General features: G+C 42.6%; 1 protein-coding gene across 4 annotated transcripts in view; it reads right to left on the reverse strand.

The window, feature by feature from the left end:
* flot2b (flotillin 2b) overlaps nt 1-25048 on the reverse strand; it is a 105370-nt gene that overhangs the window by 34856 nt on the left and 45466 nt on the right. Inside the window, exon 3 of one of the 4 annotated variants that reach the window (XM_087977167.1) lies at nt 17796-17886. The exons of 1 other annotated variant lie outside the window; for it this stretch is intronic. In XM_087977167.1, the coding sequence (XP_087833293.1) occupies nt 17796-17886 (91 nt within the window). Of the gene's footprint in view, nt 1-15069; nt 15161-17795; nt 17887-18768; nt 18860-25048 lie in introns of those variants that run through there. 2 more of the 4 variants (XM_087977168.1, XM_043718066.2) reach the window with 2 other exon arrangements.

Below are 25048 nucleotides of genomic sequence, written 5' to 3' on the forward strand. Positions count from 1 at the left end.
GTATTCCATTTTACTGTTTGACCCTCCTATGGTTTATACATTAGCTCACACTTATCAGTGTTAAACTCCATCTGCCTCTTTCATTCCCCTAACTTATTGAAATTATTTTGGAGCCTTACAGCTATCCTCTCCACAGCCAGGCTTTGTGTCGTCTACAAAGTTCGCAATTGTGCTACACACACACACCCATATTTAATAACCAATCTCCTGCTTCTATTGCTTATGCTCTTGACAACATCAGCACCCAGTCAACTTCAGCAACACAACTTCACCACTTGCAACCTCTCTCATTGCCTAACCATGGGACCTGATGCAATTGGCTTTTCTCACGAAGACTAGAGCTCACTCAATGGGAACTGCAATGGCTTTGTAACTGAGACAAGCAATCTCCTGGATAGTTAAGATTGCTCTCTCCCTTCAGACATCCACCCCCCTCTTCCCGGCTGTGCACAGCAGCATTTCCATCAATCTTTCTCCCTCACGCTCTCAGTACATCGTTGTGAGAAAGGTTTGCATGGATGTAGGTTTGCTCGCTGAGCTGGAAAATTCATTTCCAGGTTTTGTCACCCTACTAGGTAACACCTTCAGTAGGCCTCCGGGCGAAGCACTGCTGATAATCCCTGCTTTCTATTTATATGTTTGGGTTGGTGATATCATTTCCTTTTTTCTCTCTCTCTCTCAGGGGGTGGTGAGATGGGGTCTACTCAATGTGTTTGTTGATAGAGTTCCGGTTGGAATGTCATGCTTCTAGGAATTCTCATGTATGGCTGTTTGGCTTGTCCTAGGATGGATGTGTTGTCCCAGTCAAAGTAGTGCCCTTCCTTATCTGTATGTGAGGATACTAGTGAGAGGGGGGTCATGTTGTTTTGTGGCTAGTTGATGTTCATGTATCCTGGTGGCTAGTTTCCTGCCTGTTTGTCCAATGTCGTGTTTGTTACAGTCCTTGCACGGTATTTTGCAAATGACAGTAGTTTTGCTTCTTGTCTGTATAGGGCCTTTCAAATTCATTAGCTGCTGTTTTAGTGTGTTGGCGGGTTGTGGGCTATCATGATGCCAAGGGGTCTGGGTAGTCAGACTACTTAGTGCTTTGCCCAGAGGCCCACTAAAGATGTTACCTAGTAGGGTGACGAAACATCTGAAAATGAACCTTCCAGCTCAGCGAGCAAACCTACATCTGGATTAGTGGTGCTGGAAGAGCACAGCAGTTCAGGCAGCATCCGAGGACAGGCAAAACCTACATCCAGAACCACAACCCGAGTTACAAATCTTCTCAAAACTCGTAAAGGTTTGCATTTCTAAGACAACTTCAGAAAACTTCCAAAGCTCTTCACTGACAGTAAATATCAGGTACAGCCACATTGTAAAGCAGCGGTCAAACTAGATAACAAGCTCGCACAAGATGACTTTTTCTGCATATTTCCTTAATCAACCTGATCAGAAACGATCAAGGTTGGTCTTGAACCCTGGTCTCCTAGCTTAGAAGTAGGGACACTCCCACTGTATCACAAGAACCCATTGATTACTTGCTTCTGTGATTTGGAGTGAGAATCAAGTATTGGCCACAATACCTGCTTTCGCTCGGGATAGAATCCTTTACATTTTCCCGAGAGCACATGGAGACTCAGGTTAACATTTCAAATCTTTGTCATCTTTTATTCACTATTTTTATCCCCAGTCCAGTCCCACTGCTGTTTGAGGAATTTTTCCTAGGCTTCACTGTTGCTGCCAATTAGAAAACTGCTTTCATAAGATGTAAACTTCAGCTCAGCCAAAATTCCACTGTCCTTTTCCTAATGCTGAAGTTTGCTGACTTACACTGGCTCCCTACCTGGCAATGCCTCCATATAACAACAGCTATCTTCATTTCTAATCTTACCCTCACCGCCCTCTACTGCTGTAACCTCCTCTAGCATGACAGCAAATGACCCTGATATGCTACTCCAGGTCAAGTACTGTGCAGCCCTTCCTTTGACAGTAGTAATCTTTGTGCCCATTGAAGACACTATATAAATGTAAGCTGTTGATCTATAATTGCTTGGTTAAAGGTAAAGTGAAGCTGCAGATAAAGATTTATTGGAGGAACAACTAGCTTGACCACTGTTTACTTTGCGTTCTGTAATTTTCTTATTGTGAAGAATTTCAAGTGTAAATAGGTTACTGGACAAATTATAGTTATTTAACTATTGGCACCGAATCATTTCTGGCCTGAAATGTGATTACACGCTTGCCTTGGTCCAAGCAGCATTCCACAGTGCCAGAAAATGATTAGAAATCCACAGAAAGATTTAGCAGGTGGGGGGGAGACAAAATTGGATTAATTCTAAGATGCAATTCATTTCCAGGAAATCATTTCAATTGGTGTTAATCAGGAGATGCACTATAGCATTAATGGTACATCATGAAGCCATCGAGAAAATATATTAAAAATAAAAGTTGTTTTGCTACAAACGTGTATCAAATTGAAAAAATATGGAATCTGATTTGTACAGAAATCAACTCTAAGTAAAAACTTATGTATCTCAAACATCTGCAAAACAGCACTATTTACTAGATCTCAAATTCAAATGACTGTCTGCAAGTTAATGTCTCAGAATGAATACTCTGCTCTGGAGCAGGGACTCCAGGCAGCAGTAGAGCCCAGAGCAGGGACTCCTGGTGGTGGGAGGCCCAGGAACTAGACTCCTGGCAATGTTGGCGAGATGGTGGCAGCAGCAGAGCCAGGGTCTGCTGGGGCTTTGGCACCAATGATGTTCCTGAGCAGAACTCAAGGACCGGAATACCTTGCAGAAGCCCTGAAGCTGTACGTGAGACCCCAATTTGAACAGAAGTTGAGCTTATTTTTATCCTTATTGTACCTCAAAATAGCATCGAATAATGGCCAAAGGGTCTGTTTCAGTGGTGTATGACTCATATTTACCACCGTGTGTGTGTTGAAGTTCTTCCTAACAGCTCTCCTGAATGGTCTGGCCCTAATTCTCAGGCTATGCCCCATAGAACACGTGCAAGGTGACTGCAGCCAGTGATGGCTCTACACAACCTTAATGTGTCACAAGCATTTAGCCAAGGCTGACGAGCAAGGGTTGGGAAGCTATTGCCATTTCACATTGGAACCCAACTCCGTCCACACATACAGTGCCAACATCAGTTACTGGGAGGAGTTGGGGGGGGTGCTCTGTTCATGTCCAGCTGCAATATTGATCAGAGTGGAATTGCCAACTGCTGGCCCAGCTAAATTCAACTAACAGTGATGTTGGACTTCAGACTCCCCCACATGGTGTGTATATTCAGAAGCAGGCAGGGAGGAGCCAAAAGCAAACATCTAAAACAGTCTTCAAAGCGTGATCATATCTCAAGTACTAAAATATACAGATCACACCTATGACACATTGTATTGAGTCTTACAGACCAATCTGGGAGCATTAAACTAAATAAGCAAGCTAAATTTCGAGTTCATCCACTTATATTCAAGTATTTTTAAGGTCAGGAGGGGCAAGGAGAAATAGCAAGGGAAAAAAATAAATCTGTGAAAGATGCAATGAGTTAGGAAGTAGAAGCTTTGTGCTGGCGGGGCTTTTGAAAAATGCCATTTTTAAAAATACTATTGTCAGTGCTCCCTTCACCACTGATTTTTCTTCCCTCTCATAGCCCAAACCTTGCACCTGTTTCCATCTTCAAACACTTTAACAGGGCAAACACAGATTAGGGTTTCCACAGTCAATGCTCTGGAGCTGGTTCACAGCTGCATTTTGGCCAGATATTTATGAACAAAGATCATTTGGGACGGAACGGTGGCTCAGTGGTTAGCACTGCTACCTCATAGCACCAGAGACCCGGGTTCGATTCTAGCCTCAGGCGACTGTGTGGATATCGCACATTCTCCCTGTGTCTGTGTGGGTTTCCTCCGGGTGCTCCGGTTTCCTCCCACAGTCCAAAGATGTGCAGGTCGGTGAATTGGCCATGCTAAATTACCCATAGTGTAGGGTGCATTAGTCAGTGGTAAATATAGGGAAGGGGAATGGGTTTGGATGGGTTACACTTTGGAGGGACTTGTTAGGCCGAAGGGCCTGTTTCCATACTGTAGGGAACCTAATTTAATCAATCAATCAAGCGCTGATGGCAACAGTTTATAATCATCCATAAACTTCTCAATTTTGAAGATGCAAACTGATCACACAGTATTTGCTTTAATGTAAAGGATGTCTATTACATACTCCAAAATGGAAGAATGATACACACTGGAATGCCACAGATGGCATCTTCAAAGCAGTCTACAATTTAATGAATAGCAGCCTTTCACTCAGTGCCAGCCCTTTCACAGCAGTAGCATAACCTGACAAACTGTTCTGTGATGTACATGCAGAGGTGAAATATTAGCACAAAGCATTTTCATAAATTCAGGGTGGGTGGGATGGGAAAACAAGTGGGTGGTGGGGGAAGAAAAAGATTTCAGAAGTGGTCAGCAGCGCATAATAGAAGCTGTGAAATTCAAGTCAAAAGGTGTTGTCCAGATTCAATTCACACTGAATAATAAAATGCTAATCATTCCTAATTTAAAAAATGAGGATGACTAAAATTTAACTCTGCAACACCTGAGCGAGTTTAAAAATATGCAATCTATTTTCTACCTTCTCGTTCCACCTACACATTAATCTTCTTTTGACAGCCTGTGATTTTGTGGGTTGAGCTCTATAAGGAAACACTCTTGTAATAAGGAAGCAGAGAAATGGAATCTTAGAAAATATAGCACACCGGAGATACTCTTCTCTAAAAAATTGGTTAAATATTTGCTAGTGTACACATTGAGAATTCAGGCCATTTGACCACAGTGATCATCCAATTCTGTCCTTGACTGACACGTCACATTTGAGAGATTGACAGAGGCTGCAGGTCTAAAGACTTTGGGATGCTCATTCCTACCCAGTCTCTCCAGTCTCACAAGTCAAGGCCAATAGCAGCCAGCAAATTTGCACCTATAAACAGAAGAAGCAGCTTTTCATGAGACAATGGCTGTTTCCATGCACAGGATGCCTCGGGAACAGAACTTGGGTTCCCTTTAAGCACACATAAGCAAGGAAAGAACCATAACGTGTCCTTTTACTTAATGATAATGTGCAGAACTCATTGAAATTTACAATCAGAAGCTCATTTGAGCAATTGAAGAGGCAAATACATAGGTGGGATGTAGTGAAGAAGCAAAAACTGATGCCTGTAGGCCTTTTGGAGGGAGGTGCTGGTTGCTCTTCCCCTCTCTAAAACAGGGATCAGGTGCGAGAGGAAGAGATGAGGACACCTGTACTGACTGAACCTAATGTCTCAAAGATGAGCACATTTAAATTCAACCTAATTCCAAAAACAGGAAATCCGAACAGTCAAGATTTGAACAACTTCAACTCCAAATAAAAGACCCTCCCCCTCCCTCCCTCCCATCAAAAGACAGGCTATAAACAGTTCCTGGTCATCAGAAATATTATCCCTCAACAATCCACTACATGGCCAATTTGCACTCGGGTATGGTTGACGATCGCTGGTTAAGTCACTGACAGAGCCACAAATCATTTCAGGCTGAATAAAGTTTTCACTGGATTTGGTCACTGTGCAGTTTAGCATATGTTACATTTAAAATTTATGCATTAGTTCCAGATCCATGCAAGTACATAGTGAGATAATTCTGTGACCTTTACTCACAATTTAATGCTCATACATTCATCTTAAAACAGCACAATCTCCAGGTACCACTGACATCTGCAGAGTTTCCACTTCAGCTCTATGCTGCAGTTTCCATTTAATAATAATCCTGAGGGACCCTGCAATCAGCCAGTGAAAGGGCCAATACAGTGGTGTGGAAGGAGCCGGATGAGTGCACTCCAGCAAGACAACTCTATTAGCAGCCTGTCTCTTTTATCCATTTACTCTAGCTCCCTGAAATGGATGTACACTGAAAAGAATTCTCAGGGCAAGTGCTTATGTCACTCAGATCTCTCAATCTGAAATCCCTGTCCTAACAAGGCAACTGGCACCAATGCTTTTACTGTTGAAACTTCTTGACTCTCTTCATGTCTTGGAAGTAGCACTGGATTCCTCTCCATCACTCCTCTGGTAAAACAGGGCCCTCTGACTAAATGACAGCTCTTGGAGGAAGCCACTGCTCACTATTCTGAATTGGCTTCCTCTAGAAACAAAGTCAGCAATGGGATTGGTTAGTAACAAGTCTCTCACAATTCAATTGGAGTCAGATGTACACAGCATGGAAACAGACCCTTCGGTCCAACCCACCCATGCCAACCAGATATCCCAACCCAATTTAGTTCCACCTGCCAGCACCCGGCCCATATCCCTCCAAACCCTTCCTATTCATATACCCATCCAAATACCTCTTAAATGTTGCAATTGTACCAGCCTTCACCACATCCTCTGGCAGCTCATTCCATACACGTACCACCCTCTGCGTGAAAAAGTTGCCCCTTAGGTCTCTTTTATATCTTTCCCCTCTCACCCTAAACCTATGCCCTCTAGTTCTGCACTCCCCAAACCCAGGGAAAAGACTTTGTCTATTTACCCTATCCATGCCCCTCCTGATTTTGTAAACCTCGATAAGGTCACCCCTCAGCCTCCGACGCTCCAGGGAAAATAGCCCCAGCCTGTTGAGCTCTCCCTATAGCTCAAATTCTCCAACCCTGGCAACATCCTTGTAAATCTTTTCTGAACCCTTTCAAGTTTCACAACATCTTTCCGATAGGAAGGAGACCAGAATTGCAGGCAATATTCCAACAGTGGCCTAATCAATGTCCTGTACAGCCGCAACATGACCTCCCAACTCCTATACTCAATACTCTGACCAATAAAGGAAAGCATACCAAATGCCTTCTTCACTATCCTATCTACCTGCGACTCCACTTTCAAGGAGCTATGGACCTGCACTCCAAGGTCTCTTTGTTCAACAACACTCCCTAGGACTTTACCATTAAGTGTAGAAGTCCTGCTTAGATTTGCTTTCCCAAAATGCAGCACCTCACATTTATTTGAATTAAACTCCATCTGCCACTTCTCAGCCCACTGGCCCATCTGGTCCAGATCCTGTTCTAATCTGAGGTAACCCTCTTCGCTGTTCACTACACCTCCAATTTTGGTGTCATCTGCAAACTTACTAACTGTACCTCTTATGCTCGCATCCAAATCATTTAGCTTTAAAAGCATAGCGATGGGTCAAGAAATAGTGTGTTGCAATGGGTGTCAGTTTACATCATTAACAAAATGCGTTAATGCAATGAGCACGTTTGCTAGACAAATGGCAGGGGACAAAACAGGAGATCTGGGATGGGCTAATCCCTGGGAAGGTGGGGTTATCTTTAGTGGTGCACAGGATTGAATAGTGCTACAAAGGAATCGAGGCACCAGTGAAAAATCCCATTTAGCAGCTATCAACCAAGATACTCATTTTCTTCTTTTGTAAAGGAATAGGATTGGTATTTGAAGGTGGAAAATTCCGCAGAGCTCTAGGGAAATAGCAGGGCTCACAGGAGTAGCTTGATTGATTTCCCACTGAACTGTAAAACCTCTATGAATTTTAAGGTTAATGCCATGAACATGAGAGACTTGATTTGTGGTAAACAACTGATCATCATATTCAGCTGATGCTGCTCTCACAGATGGCATACAGCTCCGTCTTTAGCATTTATAGTGAGGACTTGTGAAAAGCCACGTTGCTGTAGCAAATGAAGAGAGTATTGAAGGGAGAGAGTGTGGCCATGACAATGTCCTGGAGTCAAATAAAAGAATAGGCGACTTTGGCTCAGGTGTTAGTGCAAGGAACTGTCCTTCAAATGAACAGAATCCCACAGAAGGTTTTTTGTTGTTCCACAGGTGCAGAAATGTAGCTGTTCATTGATGTGGGGGGATCAACAGGAAGTGGTGCTGCGCACAAAGCAGAGATTGTCTGGAAAGAACCAAACAGAAATGTGGCTTGATGGGGAAAATTATTTGGCCTTGCTGCAAAAGACACAACACTAGGTTATAATCCAACAGGTTTATTTGGAAGCACTAGTTGTGTGATTTTTTAACTTTGCCCACCCCAGTCCAACAGCAGAACCTCCACATCATTGCTGCCAGTCTCTTTCACCATGACTGTTTCACAGTATTGAAAACAGTAGCTTGCCATGTTTGTGAATGTTTTCTATTGTGGTACAATACATTTTCCAAGATAAAATACAAAAGATACAGTTCTTTAGTGCACTTTTTTAGACTTGAATATTCTTAGGGAACAGCAAAGGACACAGAAACCACAGGTCATCCTCCCATCACCTGCAGTTCCCACCTTTCTAACACTGCCCAAAGCTGCACTTACATCAGCTCAACTGGCAGCTAACTTTAACAAGGAGAATAAATTGCAGATCTCCCTGGCCCGGAAACATAGATGCAATTTACATCAGAGCTTCAGGATTTCTGGCTCACAGTCCATTGGAGAATGTTGGCTGACAAGCCACTTGAAGCCACGGAACCTTCTTTCCAGCTACCAACACATACCCCCAGGCACATCATGCTGTTGGTGCACAGGCCATTCCAACAGTGCAGAAAGGTGAAACTATATTCTCGGTGGGAAAACAACCTGTTCAAAATAAAAATCTACTTATTCTTCACTGGGTGCACACAAATCTTGCAAATCATGCCACCTACACTAATTCGTGAGATCTTTATGCAAATTGTGCTGAAAGAGAGACACAGGCACCTTAATTGTCAGTTGATTTGAAACCCAATTTTTTTTGTGTTTTCCAAATCATCAAATCACAAGAAATTAAAAACGAGTAGGCATGATAAAGAAAAACATCTTGAACATCTAACATTCATCTTGAGATGGTTTAATTTCTCCCTCCTCCTCTCAAAGTATAAGAGCCTGGGCGAGGCACCTGGACCCAGCAATGATCCCCATGTGTGAACCTAGCCAAGGAGCACAAGGCCATGGAGATGGAGTAGGCCACTCAGCCCGTACAGCCTGACTCAGGTTGACTGAACACTTCAATATCTGTGATAACAGCAAAGAACAGTAAAACCAGAACATGCCCTTCAGTCCACCAAGACTGCACACGACACAAGATGTCTATCTAAACTAAAAACCTTTTGCCTCTATCCCAACATTCCCTACCTCTTCATACACGTGTAGGTTTGCTCGCTGAGCTGTAGGTTTGATATCCAGACGTTTCATTACCTGGCTAGGTATCATCATCAGTGGCAACCTCCAAGTGAAGCGAAGCTGTTGTCTCCTGCTTTCTATTTATATCTTTCTCTTGGATGGGGTTCCTGGTGATGTCATTTCCTGTTTGTTTTCTGAGGGGTTGATAGATGGTATCTAGATCTGTGTGTTTGTTTTCTCGCGTTGTGGTTGGAATGCCAGGCCTCTAGGAATTCTCTGGCATGTCTTTGCTTAGCCTGTCCTAGGATAGATGTGTTGTCCCAGTCGAAATGGTGTTTTTTTTTTTCCCATCCCTGTGTAGGGCTACGAGGGAGAGAGGGTCACGCCTTTTTGTGGCTAAGCTGGTGTTCGCGTATCCTAGTGGCTAACTTTCTTCCTGTTTGTCCTACGTAGCAAAGAGAGAGACACAGGCAGTCCTTGCATGGAATTTTGTAGATGACGTTGGTTTTGTCCATGGGTGTACTGGGTCTTTTAAGTTTGTTAGTTTTTGTTTGAGTGTGTTGGTGGGTTTGTGTGCTACTAGAATTCGACTGGGATAACACGTCTATCTTGGGACAGGCTAAGCAAAGACATGCCAGAGAATTCCTAGAGGCTTGGCACACCAACCACAACGCCATAAACAAACACATAGATCTAGATGCCATCTATCAACCCCTCAGAAAACAAACAGGAAATGACATCACCACAAACCCCAGGAACCCCATCCAGGACAAACATATAATTAGAAAGCAGGAGACAACAGCTTCGCTTCACTTAGAGGTCGCCACTGATGATGTTACCTAGCCAGGTAATGAAACGTCTGGATAGCAAACCGACAGCTCAGTGAGCAAACCCACACCCTAAACCTCACCCTGACCTACAAACCTTCACAATCCTTGCTCTTCATACATCTGTCAAAATGCCTCTTAAGTATTGATATTGTACCTGCCTCTCCCACCTCCTGTGGCAGTGCATTCTAGGAACTTCTCCCACTCTGCATTTTTTAAAAAAAACTGGCTTCTCACATCTCCTCTAAACTCACCCCCTTTCATCTTAATTTATGTCCCCAAGTAATTGACATTTCCATGCTAGGAAAAAGACTCCAGCTATCCCATGCCTCATTATTTTGTAAATTTCAATCACATCTCAGCCTTTGACATTCAAGTGAAAGCAGACCAAGTTTGTCCGATCTCTCCACTTAGCTAACACCGTCCAAAGCAAGCAACATCCTGGTAAACCTTCTCTGTACCTTCTCCAAAGTCTTCACACCCTTCTGGTGGTGCGGTAACTAGAACTGCACACAATATTCCAAATGTGGCCTAACTAAAGTTCTATACAGCTGCAACAATACTTGCCAATTTTGACACAGTGCACTGATTGATGAAGGAAAGCATGCTATGTGCATTCTTGATCACCTTATCCACTGTGTTGCCACTTGCAGTGAACAGTAGATGCATACGCCTAGACCCATCTGTATGTTGACGTACAAAGGGTTCTGCCATTTACTTCATGCTTCCCCCCTGCACTAGATCTTCCAAAATGCATCACCTCGCATTTGTTGGAATTAAACTCCATCTGCCAATTCTCTGCCTAAGTCTCCAGTCTATCTACGCCCTGCCGTATCCTCTGGCAATTCTTCTCACTATTAGCAGCTCTCCCAATCTTTGCATCATTACAATTTACTAATCTGGCCACCTACATTCTCCTCCAGATCATTTAGATAAATTACAAACCACACGGATTCCAGCACTGATCACAAATCTCCTTTCCCTCACTATTCTTGGTCTCTGACGAATCTTGTTCTGTATCCATCTTACCAGCTCACTGCAAATCCCATGAAACTTCATCTTCTGTATCAGCCTGCCATGAGACACCTTGGCAAAGGCCTTACAAAGGTACATAGAATCCATCTATCACCCTGCCCACATCAATCATCTTTGTCATTTCCTCAAAATACTTAATCAAGTTAGAGTCTCGCTCTTCCCCACACAAAGCCATACAGTGTATCACTGAACAGGCCATATTCTTCCAAACATGAGTCAATCCTATCCTTAAGAACCTTCTCCAATATTTTCCCAACCACTGATATAAGGTTCACCAGCATATAGTCTCCTGGATTATCCCATTGCTCTTCTTAAACAAAGGAACAATGTTGGTAACAATCCTCCAGTCTTCTGGGACCTCTCATAACTAAAAGAGGAAACAAGATTTCTTACAAGACCCTGCAATTTCCTCACCTGCCTTCCTCAGCATTCTGGGATAGATTCCATCAGATCCTAGGGATTTGTCTTCCTTAGCACTTTTCAAAATACCCAACAATTCCTCGTTTTATATATTGACATGCCCGAGAATATCAACATACTCCTTCAGAGATTCATAATCCACTGTACTCTTCTCCTTTGTGAACACCGATCCAAAGTATTCATTAAGGACCTCGCCCATTCCCTCTGGATCCATGCATAAATTCCCACCTTTGTCCTTGTGTGGATCTACCCTTTCCCCAGCTGCCCTCTTGTTCTGTATATACAGCTATAACACATCTTGGGATTTTCCTTAATCCTGTTTTGCCCAAGATTTCATGGCCCCTTTTAGCCCTCCTAATTCCTTGTTTGAATTCTTTGCTGCTTTTGTTATATTCTGTCCTCAAAGGCTTGGTCTTCTGTTTCTTAAACCTCACATAGGCCTCCTTTTTCTTTTTGACAGTCCTCAATTTCTCTTGTCATCCAAGGTTCCCATATCTTGCTATCCTTATCCTTCACTTCCACAGAAATATGCTGGCCCTGAACTCTAATCAACTGGCCTTGAAAAGACTCCCCCATGCCAGATGTAGATTTACCTCAAATTGCTGCCCCAATCTATATTCACATGCTCCTGCCTGATTTTGTGGTCGTTAACATCCCTACAGTCTCATACTTGCACCAGAAGACCACTCTTATCCTTATCCCTAAGTAACTTAAAACTTACTGAATGATGGTCACTGCTCCTGAAATGCTACGCCACTGAAATTTTGGTTCCCTGGCCGGGCTCATTCCCCAATCACAGGTCAATATGGCCCCTTCCCTAGTTGGACTCTTCAAATATTGTTTCAAAAACCCTCCTGGACACACCTAAGTGCACCCCCATCCAACCTCCTGGCACTAACCGGGTCCCAGTCAATAAAAGTTAAAATCACTCACCACAACAATCCTGTTGTTGTAAATTTTTCCATAATCTGTCCACACATTTGTTCCTCTCCCACCTGCTGGCTTTTGGGAGGCCTGTAGTACAACCCCATCGAAATAATTGCACCTTCCTTTCCTGAGCTCTAACCATAATGACTTGCTGGATGTGACCAGGGTGTCCTCCCTCAGTATAGCTGCAAGATTCTCGCTTATCAGTGACACAACTCCATCACCTCTTGTACATCCCTCTATCTCACCTGAAACATCTAAATCCCCAACATTAAGCGGCCAGTCTTGTCTCTCTAACAGCCACATCATAGCTATATGCACTAATCCAAGGTCTAAGTCTATCTGGTCTTACTTGCCATACTTATTGCATTAAAACAAATACATCTCAGACCGCCAGTCCTGCTGTGTTCAGTAACCTCTTTGTCTGTTCCTAGGGCCTTAGTCGCTGATACCCCCTTGGTCATTTTACTTGCTGACCTTCTGCTCTGGTTCCCACCACTCTGCCATACTTGTTTAAACCGTCCCGAGTGGCAGAAGCAAACCTCCTTACCATGATACTGGTGTCCCTCCAGTTTAGGGGCAGTCTGTCCTTCTTGTACAGGTCCCACCTGCCCCAAAAGGCATCCCAAGGACCCACATACTAAAAGCCCTCCCCACACATATTTAACTACTATTTTCCTATTCCTATACTCCCTATGCCAAGTGTCTCAAGACTACAACACTGGAGGATCTTGCTTTTCAACTTTCTACCTTCCTGAACTCCCTTTGCAGGTGGTCATCCCTCTTTCTGCCTATGTCATTACAGAGGAACCTCAGTTATCCGAATATCAATTATCCGAATTTTGGATTATCCAAAGATGATCTCAAGGTCCCGATAGAAACATGACCTCAAAGATGTGTTTCCAACATTGATCACGTCTTTTGTTGGCATTGATTAAAAGTGAACTTGACTTACTGAAATGCTGCCAAAAACAGTCCTGGACATCAATGGGAGCCCAGACACAGTCTCCAAATGACTGACTTCCCACCCCCTCCCCCCACACTTTCCCTGGAGTTCTACACAGGAGTGCATCCTAAACCCCACCTTCCCCAGATAATCTCTCCAACATTGTCCTGTACAGGGGGAAGGCGGAACCTGTCAAAAGGTTGCAGTAAAACGTTGTGTGCATGTGTGCTTTCTTGTGTGTGCGTGCACACTATTTGGAGACTCATCCACCAAAAGACAGCAGTCTTACTGTTGGTGTCCGGTCCAGCTGCCCGGGGCAGAGGGGTCAGACCTGGTATGGCGAGTGGTTGGGGGTCAGACTGTGGGTGGGGTGTCGGTGTTGGACGGGGTTGCGACAGTTGGGGACAGTATTGGATGGGGTTGCGGGGCTAGCAAGGGTGGGGGAGGTGTTGGACGGGATTGGGGGAGGGGGGGCAGACTCGCACGCGGCGTGCTGCTGCCTCATCTCCTGAACAAGGAGCAGACGTAACAGAAAACTCCGAGCCCCAGAGGAAAAGCATTAAGTTAATTAACTGAATAATCAATCAATTATCCGAACAAAAATAGTGCCCGCTCATCTCATTTGGATAATGGAGATTCCTTTGTAGTACTGCGATGTATCATAGCTTCTGGCTGTTCACCTGTCTTTTTCAAATTGTCCTGTTCCCGCTCAGAGACATCCTTAAACCTGATACCAGGGAGGCTACAGACCATCCTGGAGTGTCACCTGTAGCCAAAGAAACAGCTATCTGAAGGAGAGGTGATAGCTTAGTAGTGTTATCACTGGATTGTTAGTCCAGAGTCCCAGCTAATGTTCTGGGGACCCCGGGTTCAAATCCTGTCATGGCAAATGGTGGAATTCAAATTCAATGAAAATCTGGAATTAAGAATCTAATGATGACCAATAATCCATAGTCAATTGTCAGAAAAACACACCTGGTTCACTAATGTCCTTTAGGGAAGAAATCTGCCATCCTCACCTAGTTTGGCCTACATGTGACACCAGACCCACAACAAGTGGTTGAATCTTATATGCCCTCTGGGCAAATGGGTTGGCAATAAATGCTGGCCTATTGAGATATCTTCATCCCATTAACAAATTTTTTAAAAACTGTGCCTCTGTCTATGGAGTCCTCTGTTACTACAGCTCGCCTTCACTTTGACCCTCCCTACTGTACAACACAGCCAGTCATAGGGCCACTGATATGGCTGCTGCTGTCGCTTTCCTCAAAAAGGCCACTCCAACCCCAGGTTCACTGTCACTGACCCCCCTCCTCAGGTATTTATCCCTGTTGTTCACCCCCAGGGCCACTCTGACCCCGCTCCTCAGATATTTATCCTACTGTTTGCCCCCAAAGTCACTCTGACTGACGTCACTCAAGTATTCACGTTGCTGTCCTTGTTTTTAAAATCCTATGTAACCCTCAAGCTCCTTAGTCAGAGTGCTTGACCTTGACAGTTTGAGCACATCAAAAGAACATAGAATTATTATATGGCTTACAGCAACTATATGTAATAATGTAATAAGACTTCCCACTGCCTACATACAGCCATACCTTTGAATGTATTTCCCAATCAAGTACAGACAGCTTGTGCCCCATATTTTCCCTTATTCAAGTGTAACACACTTTTCAGACTGAACTTTTTCATGTTCAAAGACAATGTAAAATTCTATCATATTATGGTCACTCATCTCATAAGGCTATATCAATTCAGGAAAGCATCCAAGTTGAGCTCATTGCTGTCCTCACCTGGACACTCTTTCCAGCACAGTCACTGTAGTAATGGGCCAGCGGGAAGTTCTTGCTGATTTCTCGCCTCTTTCTAACCTACTCATCTGAAGGCCAATAGTCTATCCTGTTAGGTTCAAATCAAAAGCATGAGGAAAAAAAAAATGAAAATTATACATACTTCAACTAAATTAAGAAAAGCAAATTCGCAAATAATTTTAAACAATGAATTCTGAAATAAAAAGATGGGATCAGTACCCCCTTTAGACAAAATATTAACCTGGTTTTCTTCTAGCCTGCACAACTCAGTACCATAGCTAGTCATTTTCTCTACTGTTTGATTTATATAAAAACCTTAAAAGTTCTCTAATGATGACAGCATCTAGGACAAGGGAGGCTGAACAAGTAAAAAGGGATGACTGCAGGTAGGCTTCACAATCCAACGTGATACACACTTTTCAGCTGTTTGAGGCAGATTTTTAAAAAACATCAAGCTCTGAAACGAGTACCGATGTTAAATTCCACTCATAATCAAAGCCTTGGCATCATAACCATTTGGAGCAAGTGCTCCAGATTAGAGATCTCTTTAGGCCCAGCACAAAACAGCCAAGCTTCATCCAAACTTGACAGCCGCACATCACTGTCCCTTCATTTGAATTCTATCACAGGGAGGTTTTGTTCTGTTCTAGCCTGAAGCTTTGAATGTGCAAATGGAATAAAAGAATAGTTAGCAGGCGAATAAACGCTACAAAGGAAATTCCTCTTACTGCAAAATCTTCAAAAGATTCAAGTGAAGTCACACCAGAAGTAACCTGATTGCCAATATACAATTATGCAAACACTGAATCAAAATAAAAAGCAATCTAATTAATATTCGGCAGAGTCCATCTCTAAATTATAAATTCCATACACAGCAATTTTCTAAATTACTTATAACAACTGCCAGGACAGAGAATCAAATTTTGCCACTCCACTAACATTATCTCAGCCATGTATCAGTAGAACTGAAAGCATTTCTTATTAGTTTCTAGGCTGCTAGTTTGGCCAGGGGTCAATCCTGGACTCTCTCTTTCTCAGCTGCACTGCCCCTTGGCCACATGGGGTCATTTTGTACAAACACACCCAGTGAGACCTTTCCACCATCTCTCTGATCCAGTCTTCAAATTAGCAGCAATTTCCAGAGTCTTCAGTTTGTGCCTACCCTGCATATTGATCTCACTCCCTCTTCCCAGACACTATCTCCAGCTGAACAACTTGGAACCTTGGTGTTCTTAATGAAACTGTGCTTCAAACCCTATAGCCTCTACATCATCAAGGGCTGCTGTGACAATACCCATCCCAGCCCAACTATCAACAAAACTCAGATTCCAGACCTTTATCAGCTCCTGATTCAACAATTCCAATGCTTTCCTAGCTGGTCTCTCATTGTCCTCACCAACCCAAGGATAGTAAATGTAAAGCAGGACTTTGATACTTTTGCAAACTATACCACTATGAAGAAAAGAGCTCAATGAATGATGCTGATGGGTTGCATGCTTCAATGAATGAAACTCCAAATGTAACCCTATGCACATCTAGGAACACTGAGGAACTCTGCCAAACTGTATCCAAGTTTATGGGACTTGAATATATGTTGTGCTCTAGGAGAAAGTGAGGGCTGCAGATGCTGGAGATCATAGCTGAAAATGTGTTGCTGGAAAAGCGCAGCAGGTCAGGCAGCATCCAAGGAGCAGGAGAATCGACGTTTCGGGCATGAGCCCTTCTTCATCAGGAATATGTTGTGCTCTAGGAAGGCAGTGCTTGCACTAACCAGTCATCTTTACAAGGTTTAGGATAACTTGTATGGTTTTGTATGTAGTGCCTCCATTTGTAAAACAGAGGAACTAATATGCTTTTGTATTTTTAAAAATGTATCTATCTGTGCTCAAGGAACTTCATTAGCATTAAATTCAAGGCTCCCAGATTTCACTTATTTGTCAAAAATGCCAAGTGAATTCTCAAGTAGTTTGATGGAAGTTACAGAACACTTCGGTACATTGTGTACTGCAAAGGGTTGGTTGTCCCCATGGGTGACACTAAGAACTCCGGATGCTTGCGACTTCCCATGCTGTGTGGGCTCAGACCAGGGAGAATGCCATTCATTGGAAGATCATGCAGTTCCACTTAACCAGTTGAGGCGGAATAGGAATAGTCAACAAAAAAAATGAAACTTAAAAAATTGAACAACAGTCACCAAAGCCTGAAAAGTTAATTGAACGTTACAGAAAATGTTCCCACTGTTTCAAAGTGAACAAACAGCTCACCATTAATATTCAGGGGTGGAAAATTGTATGTGTGCAAGATTTCACATCAAATTCTTTGGGACCTTTTCGTCCACAAATGCACAATTTTGTTGGTGAAACCCCAGGACTGTCTGAGGGAACTTTCCATGGATCTGCTTTATGTCACCACAAGCTTCAACGCTGTCACAGTGGGGCTCAGTGAGGAAAGAAAACATGATCTATGAATGGAGGACCCTTGAACAATATAAACAACTATGAGCCTGAATGCTATCACAGTCAGGTCCTAGCTAAACACATTTTCCACCCTTGAATGTTATTTATGCAAGAATTACAGAATAAGTGGCCTCCTACTGTTTTGTTAAGATAAGCAAAAGCATTAGTAAGTTTTTTGTGCCTTTTAACAGACTTAGGCTGCAAAGAGTTTTTAGAAATTAGATTACTTTTTGGGATTTTGGGGTTATTTACCTGAGCGACCCCTGTGACAGTTAGTGCTACCCCCTCTGCGGTCTCTACATCCTCACACTTGGGCTGAAGCGTCATAATCTCAAGGGACATCCTGTGAAAAACGTAAAACACTCGCAAATTCCAGGTCACATGACAGGCCTCAAGCCTCACTTGCTTTTTTCTCTCCAATCCTTCCACGGCTCACCTTTGACCCCAAGTAGAGGTACTGTACAGTGCTCAAAAAAAAAGCCAAGCTAAATAATTAATATCAAAGAAAAATCATTGCATGGCTCAAGAGAGGCTTCCCATGAGATTGTCGCAGTGTGGGTGATCCCACTTAGTTAGAACACCTCCTGGAGAAATTGTTTCATCATTTTATACAAGACAACATGTACAAGAAACAAGCTGTTTTAAGAACACACAAATGTAACTTATAATTCAGGCCACTCAATAATTCATTGCATCAAGTCAATTCCCATGTTGTGGTGAGGAAGAGTGCTACTTCGCTCCAGAAATGAGTTCAGTCTGTCATCACTGCAATCAATGCATCTCACAATCAGAAGACTTTATGAACGCTGTTGAAATCTGGGAGTGCCCAATCAGTGCCCAGTAAAATTGCTCATTCTGAAGGGCATGAGATATATTCCTGTCCTTCTGACAAGGGCAATGGCAGGGATATACAAACATGTTCAATGTACAGCAATTTTGTTCATTCTTTTGCTATATTTTAAATCAGTCTGTCCCTTCTGACCTTTTTCTTCCCTCTTCATTTGGTTTAATCCATTTCCTTCTGTGCAATACCTACAGTGCTACAGGCCATGCCACTTGGCCGTGATGCTAGGGGAATAAAGCGGTGAAGGTGCTGCAGTTGAGGTCAGCATTCAGTTGCTGCTGGGAACAGGGAGGAGGGAATGGGTTGAGAATAGTAGGGATGGTGAAGAGGAAGAGGGTAGAAAAAAAAGACAATAAAAGAGCAAGGTTAAGTTCGAGTTACCTGTGCGACCCCTGTAACATATACAGGGACCCCCTCAATGGTTTCTATATCCTCACACTGACAGACGACGGTCATGATCTCCAGAGGTAGTCTATGCAGCAGGTGTGGGGAGTGGGTGGGGGGAAGGAGGTGGGACAGCACATATTCAGTCAGAGTAATTGTCAGAACAAAGTATGAGAAATCCAACTCCCAGAGACATTAAGTAAATTATTTCATGTTGGTGGTTGAATTGATTGAACCCTTTGAGAACTACAATAGCAATTTGACAGCCAAACATTTCACTCATTTCTCCCCCCGAACGCAGGAAGGGGTCTTTGCTTTTGATTTCCTGAAGCTGCAGTTCAGTCTGCTGGCGAGGACAAGAGTTGATTTGTCAGCATTAGAGAATCAACTGTCTTGAGGTTTGGGGTACACTTCTACATCTCCATTTTCTAAAACTAAATTTGGAAGTGTCAAATATCAGTTTGAAAATCACTATGCATAGAGTGAGAAATATTTGACAGCTGCAATGTGCTTCCAGTTCGCAAAGGATTACTTACGTTGAATTGAAAGGCAAGCTGAAAGTTTTTGGATGGTATTTTGTTGAAAAAAAACACTAATATCAGAGTTGGAGAGAGGTCCGTTTTCTTGGAACCTGCCTGACTGAAGACAAGAAACTGCATGTCTGTGCTTACAGTGATTGCCCTAATTCAAACAAAGGGATACTAGAAACAGCCAGCGTTGAGTTCTGATGCCCTGTAAAAAGTATGCAAGTAAAATACAAGCAAACCAGCCACATTTAAGATGACAGTCCATTACTATCAAGAAATAAAAATGAGAGTGAGTACATAACACACAATAATACATTATTAAACAAATATAAGTGGTGTGAAGTCACGAGTCATTTGAAAAAACAATAGCTGGAAAACAGACACACCTTGCTTCAAACTCCCGCCAGCTTCCTCCCAAAGATACTAGCTTTTACAAAATGCATTCGCTGACAAAGCAGACACTTATTGTTCATGCTTAAGTGCTGTCGAGAAGGTGATGGCAAGTTTTAGTGAAGATGAAGGTGCAGTGAATAGATCTCCAATTCTGTATGGTATATGGCTTGGAGGGGAGTTTAGAGATAGTGGTGTTTCCACACACCGCCTGACCATCTCTTCCACAGTGGCGGTGGAAGTTGCTGACTTGGAAGGTATTGACTGCAGTGCCTTCTGCCGATGGCTACACCGCAGCCATACCATTCAAAAAGACAAGCATAGGCTTGAGTCATGGCGCTCAGTTAGGGAGCTCCAACTGTGAGGGTTGGTATAAAATTTGAGCCTAATCTCAAATTCCTGTGGATTCTTCCAGCAAACCTTTCGGAATCTCAAATCAAGGGAAAAGATCCTGAGTGGTAAACACATCTTTCTCCAGAAGAATACAGAGCAATGCCTGGAGTCAGGTTCTAGCAGGAAGAAGTTAGGAAGTACTTCTTTATACACAGAAGTACGTAAATCTGGAACACAGACCTTGAAGCATGCTGAGGAAACGGAAGTCAATTTTTTTTGAACCAGAGATGGATCGATATTAGACAGGCAAGGGCAGTGGACACGGAACCAAGGTGGGTGCATTACAGATCATTCATGATCTAACTGAAAAGGCAGAAAGTCGAGTGGCTGAATGGTCAGTTGTCCTTCCAAAGTAATACTTAATGTTATCAGCCACTTAAATCAGGAAAAATGTGCATAAAATTGAAAAAAGAAACACTTTTATTAATCCCTTCTCGTGCTTATCCTCTGAAGTCATATTATCAAGCAGTCGAGGCATCTTCAGTTCCACCATCGATGACAGCCTCAAGGTGGAAACTGACAACAGCAGCACAGAGCACTACTCGAATCTCCTTCCTCCTACATGGAGATGGGTGGCACAGGAGTTACCTCTCCCTGTCAATGCTGGGAAACTAACTGCATGTAAAGATCACAGGCGAGGTCTGTTTCCTGACAATGAATTGCACAGGGTCATGCAAGATGTTCTGCACTTAGATTTATTATTTCAATCTTATCAATGATGCAAAAGGTTGCAGCAAGAGTTACTGTTGCTACATTGCAGGAACTGACAGTTCACAGTTTTTCCCTCCCCTTGTGTAAACTCCCAGAGTGGAATGTGTTACCTGATACAAGAACCCTAAATAGCAATTCACAATGTGGTAATTGCAAACAAAAATACATCCTACAATTTAATACCTTGCAAAACTTTTTTTTCAGTTCCCTCTAACCACTACAGGTTGCATGCCTAGCAGTTTAACTCATGCCTTCACGCCCAGAATCCAGTTTCATCAGCACCCCCTCTGCTTTCTAGGAGAATGAAATGAATAAAAACTCAATGCAGGCTGGGTCTGTAATTCTTCATGTAAACTGCTCATTAAAAATAACAGGGACATTTTTCTTTTGTCAAACAAGAAAACCTTCGATTCCAATAGATGAATAAAGTATTAGACCCTCCTTCCTTGTATAAGGATCTCACCATAGACTTACTTTTTAGAAGTTCAGTCTTTCTAAACCAGGAAACAATTCGCCGACTCAATGGTTGCTGGGAATTTAGCAGAATGAATGCTGTCACTGATTTGGTTTCAAGCTTGTTGCTGTATGAAACCTCTGCCAGCAATTTTTTTTTTTAAAAAACCAATCTGAAACAAGTCAAAAGGCTTCTGAACAAAAGCAAGGTGAGAGCCAAACAGTACCCTAACCGACCCGAAACAAATAATTCTTTAACAATGTCAACACAGGACTTTGATTTCATTGACCAAAAGATCGCCTGGGGCGATTCAACATCCATGACCAATACGAGCAAGGAATCAAGGGTTATCCAGTGTTATTTTACTGTCAATGGAAGCATTTATTCCTTGTTCCATGCTATGGAACGGCACGGTGGCACAGTGGTTAGCACTGCTGCCTCGCAGCGCCAGAGACCCGGGTTCAATTCCCGCCTCAGGCGACTGACTGTGTGGAGTTTGCACATTCTCCCCGTGTCTGCGTGGGTTTCCTCCGGGTGCTCCGGTTTCCTCCCACAGTCCAAAAGCTGTGCAGGTCAGGTGAATTGGCCATGTTAAATTGTCCGTAGTGTTAGGTAAGGGGTAAATGTAGGGGTATGGGTGGTTTGCGCTTCAGCGGGTCGGTGTGGACTTGTTGGGCCGAAGGGCCTGTTTCCACACTGTAAGTAATCTAATCTAATCTAATCTAATCTAATCAAGCTATACATCTCAATGACTCTAAGGCCATATGATCACATTGAATGGAAAGACTTAACCAGAAGCAGTAACATGTATCGCTCCTGAATTACTCACGGCCAAAATTCAATTCCTTACCTTCATCTTTCTCTTCCCTATTTTAACTGTGACAATCAGCAAAGTCAGTGAGCTGCATAGATGCAGCATGTCTGACGGAAAAATAATACAATAAAAATGGGATAACAGGGTAATAAAATGGATGGACTCTAAAAAATGTGCCCATTCTGACGTCAGTGATAAACATTTCACCTGGGATCATGGGTGGCAGTCAACATGAATAATGGGTTCAAATGAGGCCATTAAACAAGGATGTCGCTGGCTAGATTTACAGTCATCAGAAGTCCATTTGGATTTCAGTTCGCACCACAGCCTGCATCAATTTAGGTTACATTGTGCAAGATTTTACATCATGTTTCGTTCATTTTTTTTTAAAAATGGCATTTTCTTAGGTATTGAGTTCAGTGGATGGAGCATTGTGTAACTGAAGTCAGTTGTACATTGCTGAAGTAGATGCAATTATTTTTGCCAGCACTATTCCCAAGCTTCACACCACTTGACATTTTGATTCAATAAACAATGATTTTTGATTGGACTATAAAAATACACAATCACAATTACATGTTGCAACAAGAATTGTTATATATCACTCAGTTTCAAAACTGAACTGAATTCACTTCCAGAGCAATAATCCCAAAAAATACTCAATTTTTTCTGGGTGTCACAGCTGTCTTGTTCACTACAGTTTTTTGGTGGATAGCAATGGCATCATTACAGTGAAGAATTTAAGCACTTTTAAAACATAAGCTACAAGAATAAGAGATAACATTCAGCAGTAACATCAGTCTATTTCATACCTGAAACTTAAAAATTCATTCAATACACATTAATTGAAGAAATTTTTGAAAGGTTTACTCTTTTGAGTTTTCCAAGTTGGATGCATTTGTTCAGCCAACCTGCTAAATAGTGATGGACGTTAGTTTGCTACAGTATTTAATTGAACAAATGAACAAGGACAGCTCAGCAACCTACAGCCCTGATTGAAAATAGTTCCCTAATTGGGAAGTTGGTTATCCCAATCAAATTCTTAAATAGCTAACTTTATTAAAATAGCACGCGAGTTATTTCATTATTGGAAACATTGAAAGTTAGGTTTGCAAAAAATTCAAGGTTTTTTCTCCCTTCTATTTCAGAGTTCCCAAAAGGTTGTGGATTCTTCAGCACAAGAGTTATATGTCACTCCTTAGACAGCTCAGCACAAATTGCAATTAGTGCTTTTCATTCCTCTTAGGAAACCATATGCCTGCATTGTGTCATCGAGGCACTTGATTGCAGCGAGATTAAAGGAGGCTTTCAGATGGAACTGCAGTGTGTGTGTTAGCATTGAGCTCTTTAGCATAGTCAGGTGCAGGATAAAATCCCCTCCATGCTGCTCAAACACACTTCAGGCCTAAATCTCAGCTCTGCTCTAGCACTGACTTGCTGAGCTCAGTTTGTTTGATGGCTGGTTTGCAATGCAGACTGATGCCAACAATGAGGGTTCAACTCCTACACCAGCTGAAGTTCCCACAAAGGTCCTGCCTTCATAAACTCCTCCCTTATCTAAGGTGTGGTGACTCTCAAATTAAACTCACTACCTGCTGACTGCCTCGAAATGAGAGACGACCTGTGGTCCTCTGAGACTATGGCAGCTTTATCTTTACTGTATCTCCACTCATTATGAACAAGTCAAAACAAGGCTGGCTTTTTATAGCCAAATAATGGGAATACGGGATTAGGTTTAAAACTGCCAAACTCAAATTTTACAGAGATTCTTGATGCTAGGTGGTTAGATTCAAGACTAGCTGCCTGGATTTGACCCTGTCCATTCACTGTTAGTATCTTTTCCCATTACTTACATTACCACTCAGTGCACAATTTTGGGAGCACACAGAAACTCAGCATCATGCTGTGGATTAACTATGTACCCAAACACTAGGACAATGTGGGAATTTTGACAGAGCGGAGAAATGCCCATTTCTGCAGTGAACTGCACCTTGCCCTCTCTGAATTACAATCTATGAGGAAAACAGTGATGAACAAGTCAGAGTGGAAAACCAGGAAACCCGCAAGCAGGAATCCTTTTGCCCCCACTCACACCAGCAGAGGGTGAAAAGCAACTCAAAGAAAATGGGTAAACTTATAGGCAGTGTATTATCGCCATCAGTCTGTTTAGTGGTCTTGCGTTTACATATTTCAAGGCAGGAGAATAACTTCCATTCAAAACCAACTTGCATTTCTCTGAACTGGGATAGCAACCTGACAAGTATTCAAGCAAAGGATAATACAGAGTTCCTCTCTTGGGTTTGTCTTTTATCAAGTATTAATTGGACACACCAGGAAAAGGGAGAGCCTCCTGAAATTGCATAATCTGAAAATGGAAACACTGCTAATAAATAAAAAGCAATCAGTTAATGAATGCAAATCATCTATAACCAAACCAAGTTAAAAAAACTATGGCTTTTATACAAAAATACAAAAGGTGTCAGGTTGTGGAATCAAGAAACAAAAAGCAATTCAAAATTAACTAATTGGTACACTTCATTCCCAGAGACTCCATCACTATGGTTTTGTCTTTTCCCAAGTTTTCTGGTTGGTTTTTCTTTCTAGCTGATGCTGTCCTGTCTGCACCTCCTACCAGCTCCTTGGTGAAGGTTTGTCTTTGGAGTGTCAGGCTTGGCCTGCAGCTGATTCTACAGCTACTGCAGTCTCTGGCAGCACTTACATTTCAGCTGCTACTGACTGCTTTCTTAAAGTGGTCAATTAACTTTACTTCAAAACAAAATTATTTCCGTTGGTTCTGGAACTTTAAGTGATGGAAGTGCCTGCATAGAATTCCAAGCTGCAATGCTACCACCGACATTTGCCCCAAATGTCAATGCTGGATACATCATATCTACCAGCTTCATGTTTAGGACAGTGCAAGGTTATTTGGAGGTTACTCACTGCCACCAATCTTTTGTCTGTACTGTCGTTAGGGCCTGTGATTAGTGG

The sequence above is a fragment of the Chiloscyllium plagiosum genome, unplaced genomic scaffold (genome assembly GCF_037043375.1).
Source record: "Chiloscyllium plagiosum isolate Xiang-an unplaced genomic scaffold, Cpla_swu_hap1 HiC_scaffold_31, whole genome shotgun sequence".
Classification (NCBI taxonomy): Eukaryota; Metazoa; Chordata; class Chondrichthyes; order Orectolobiformes; family Hemiscylliidae; genus Chiloscyllium; species Chiloscyllium plagiosum.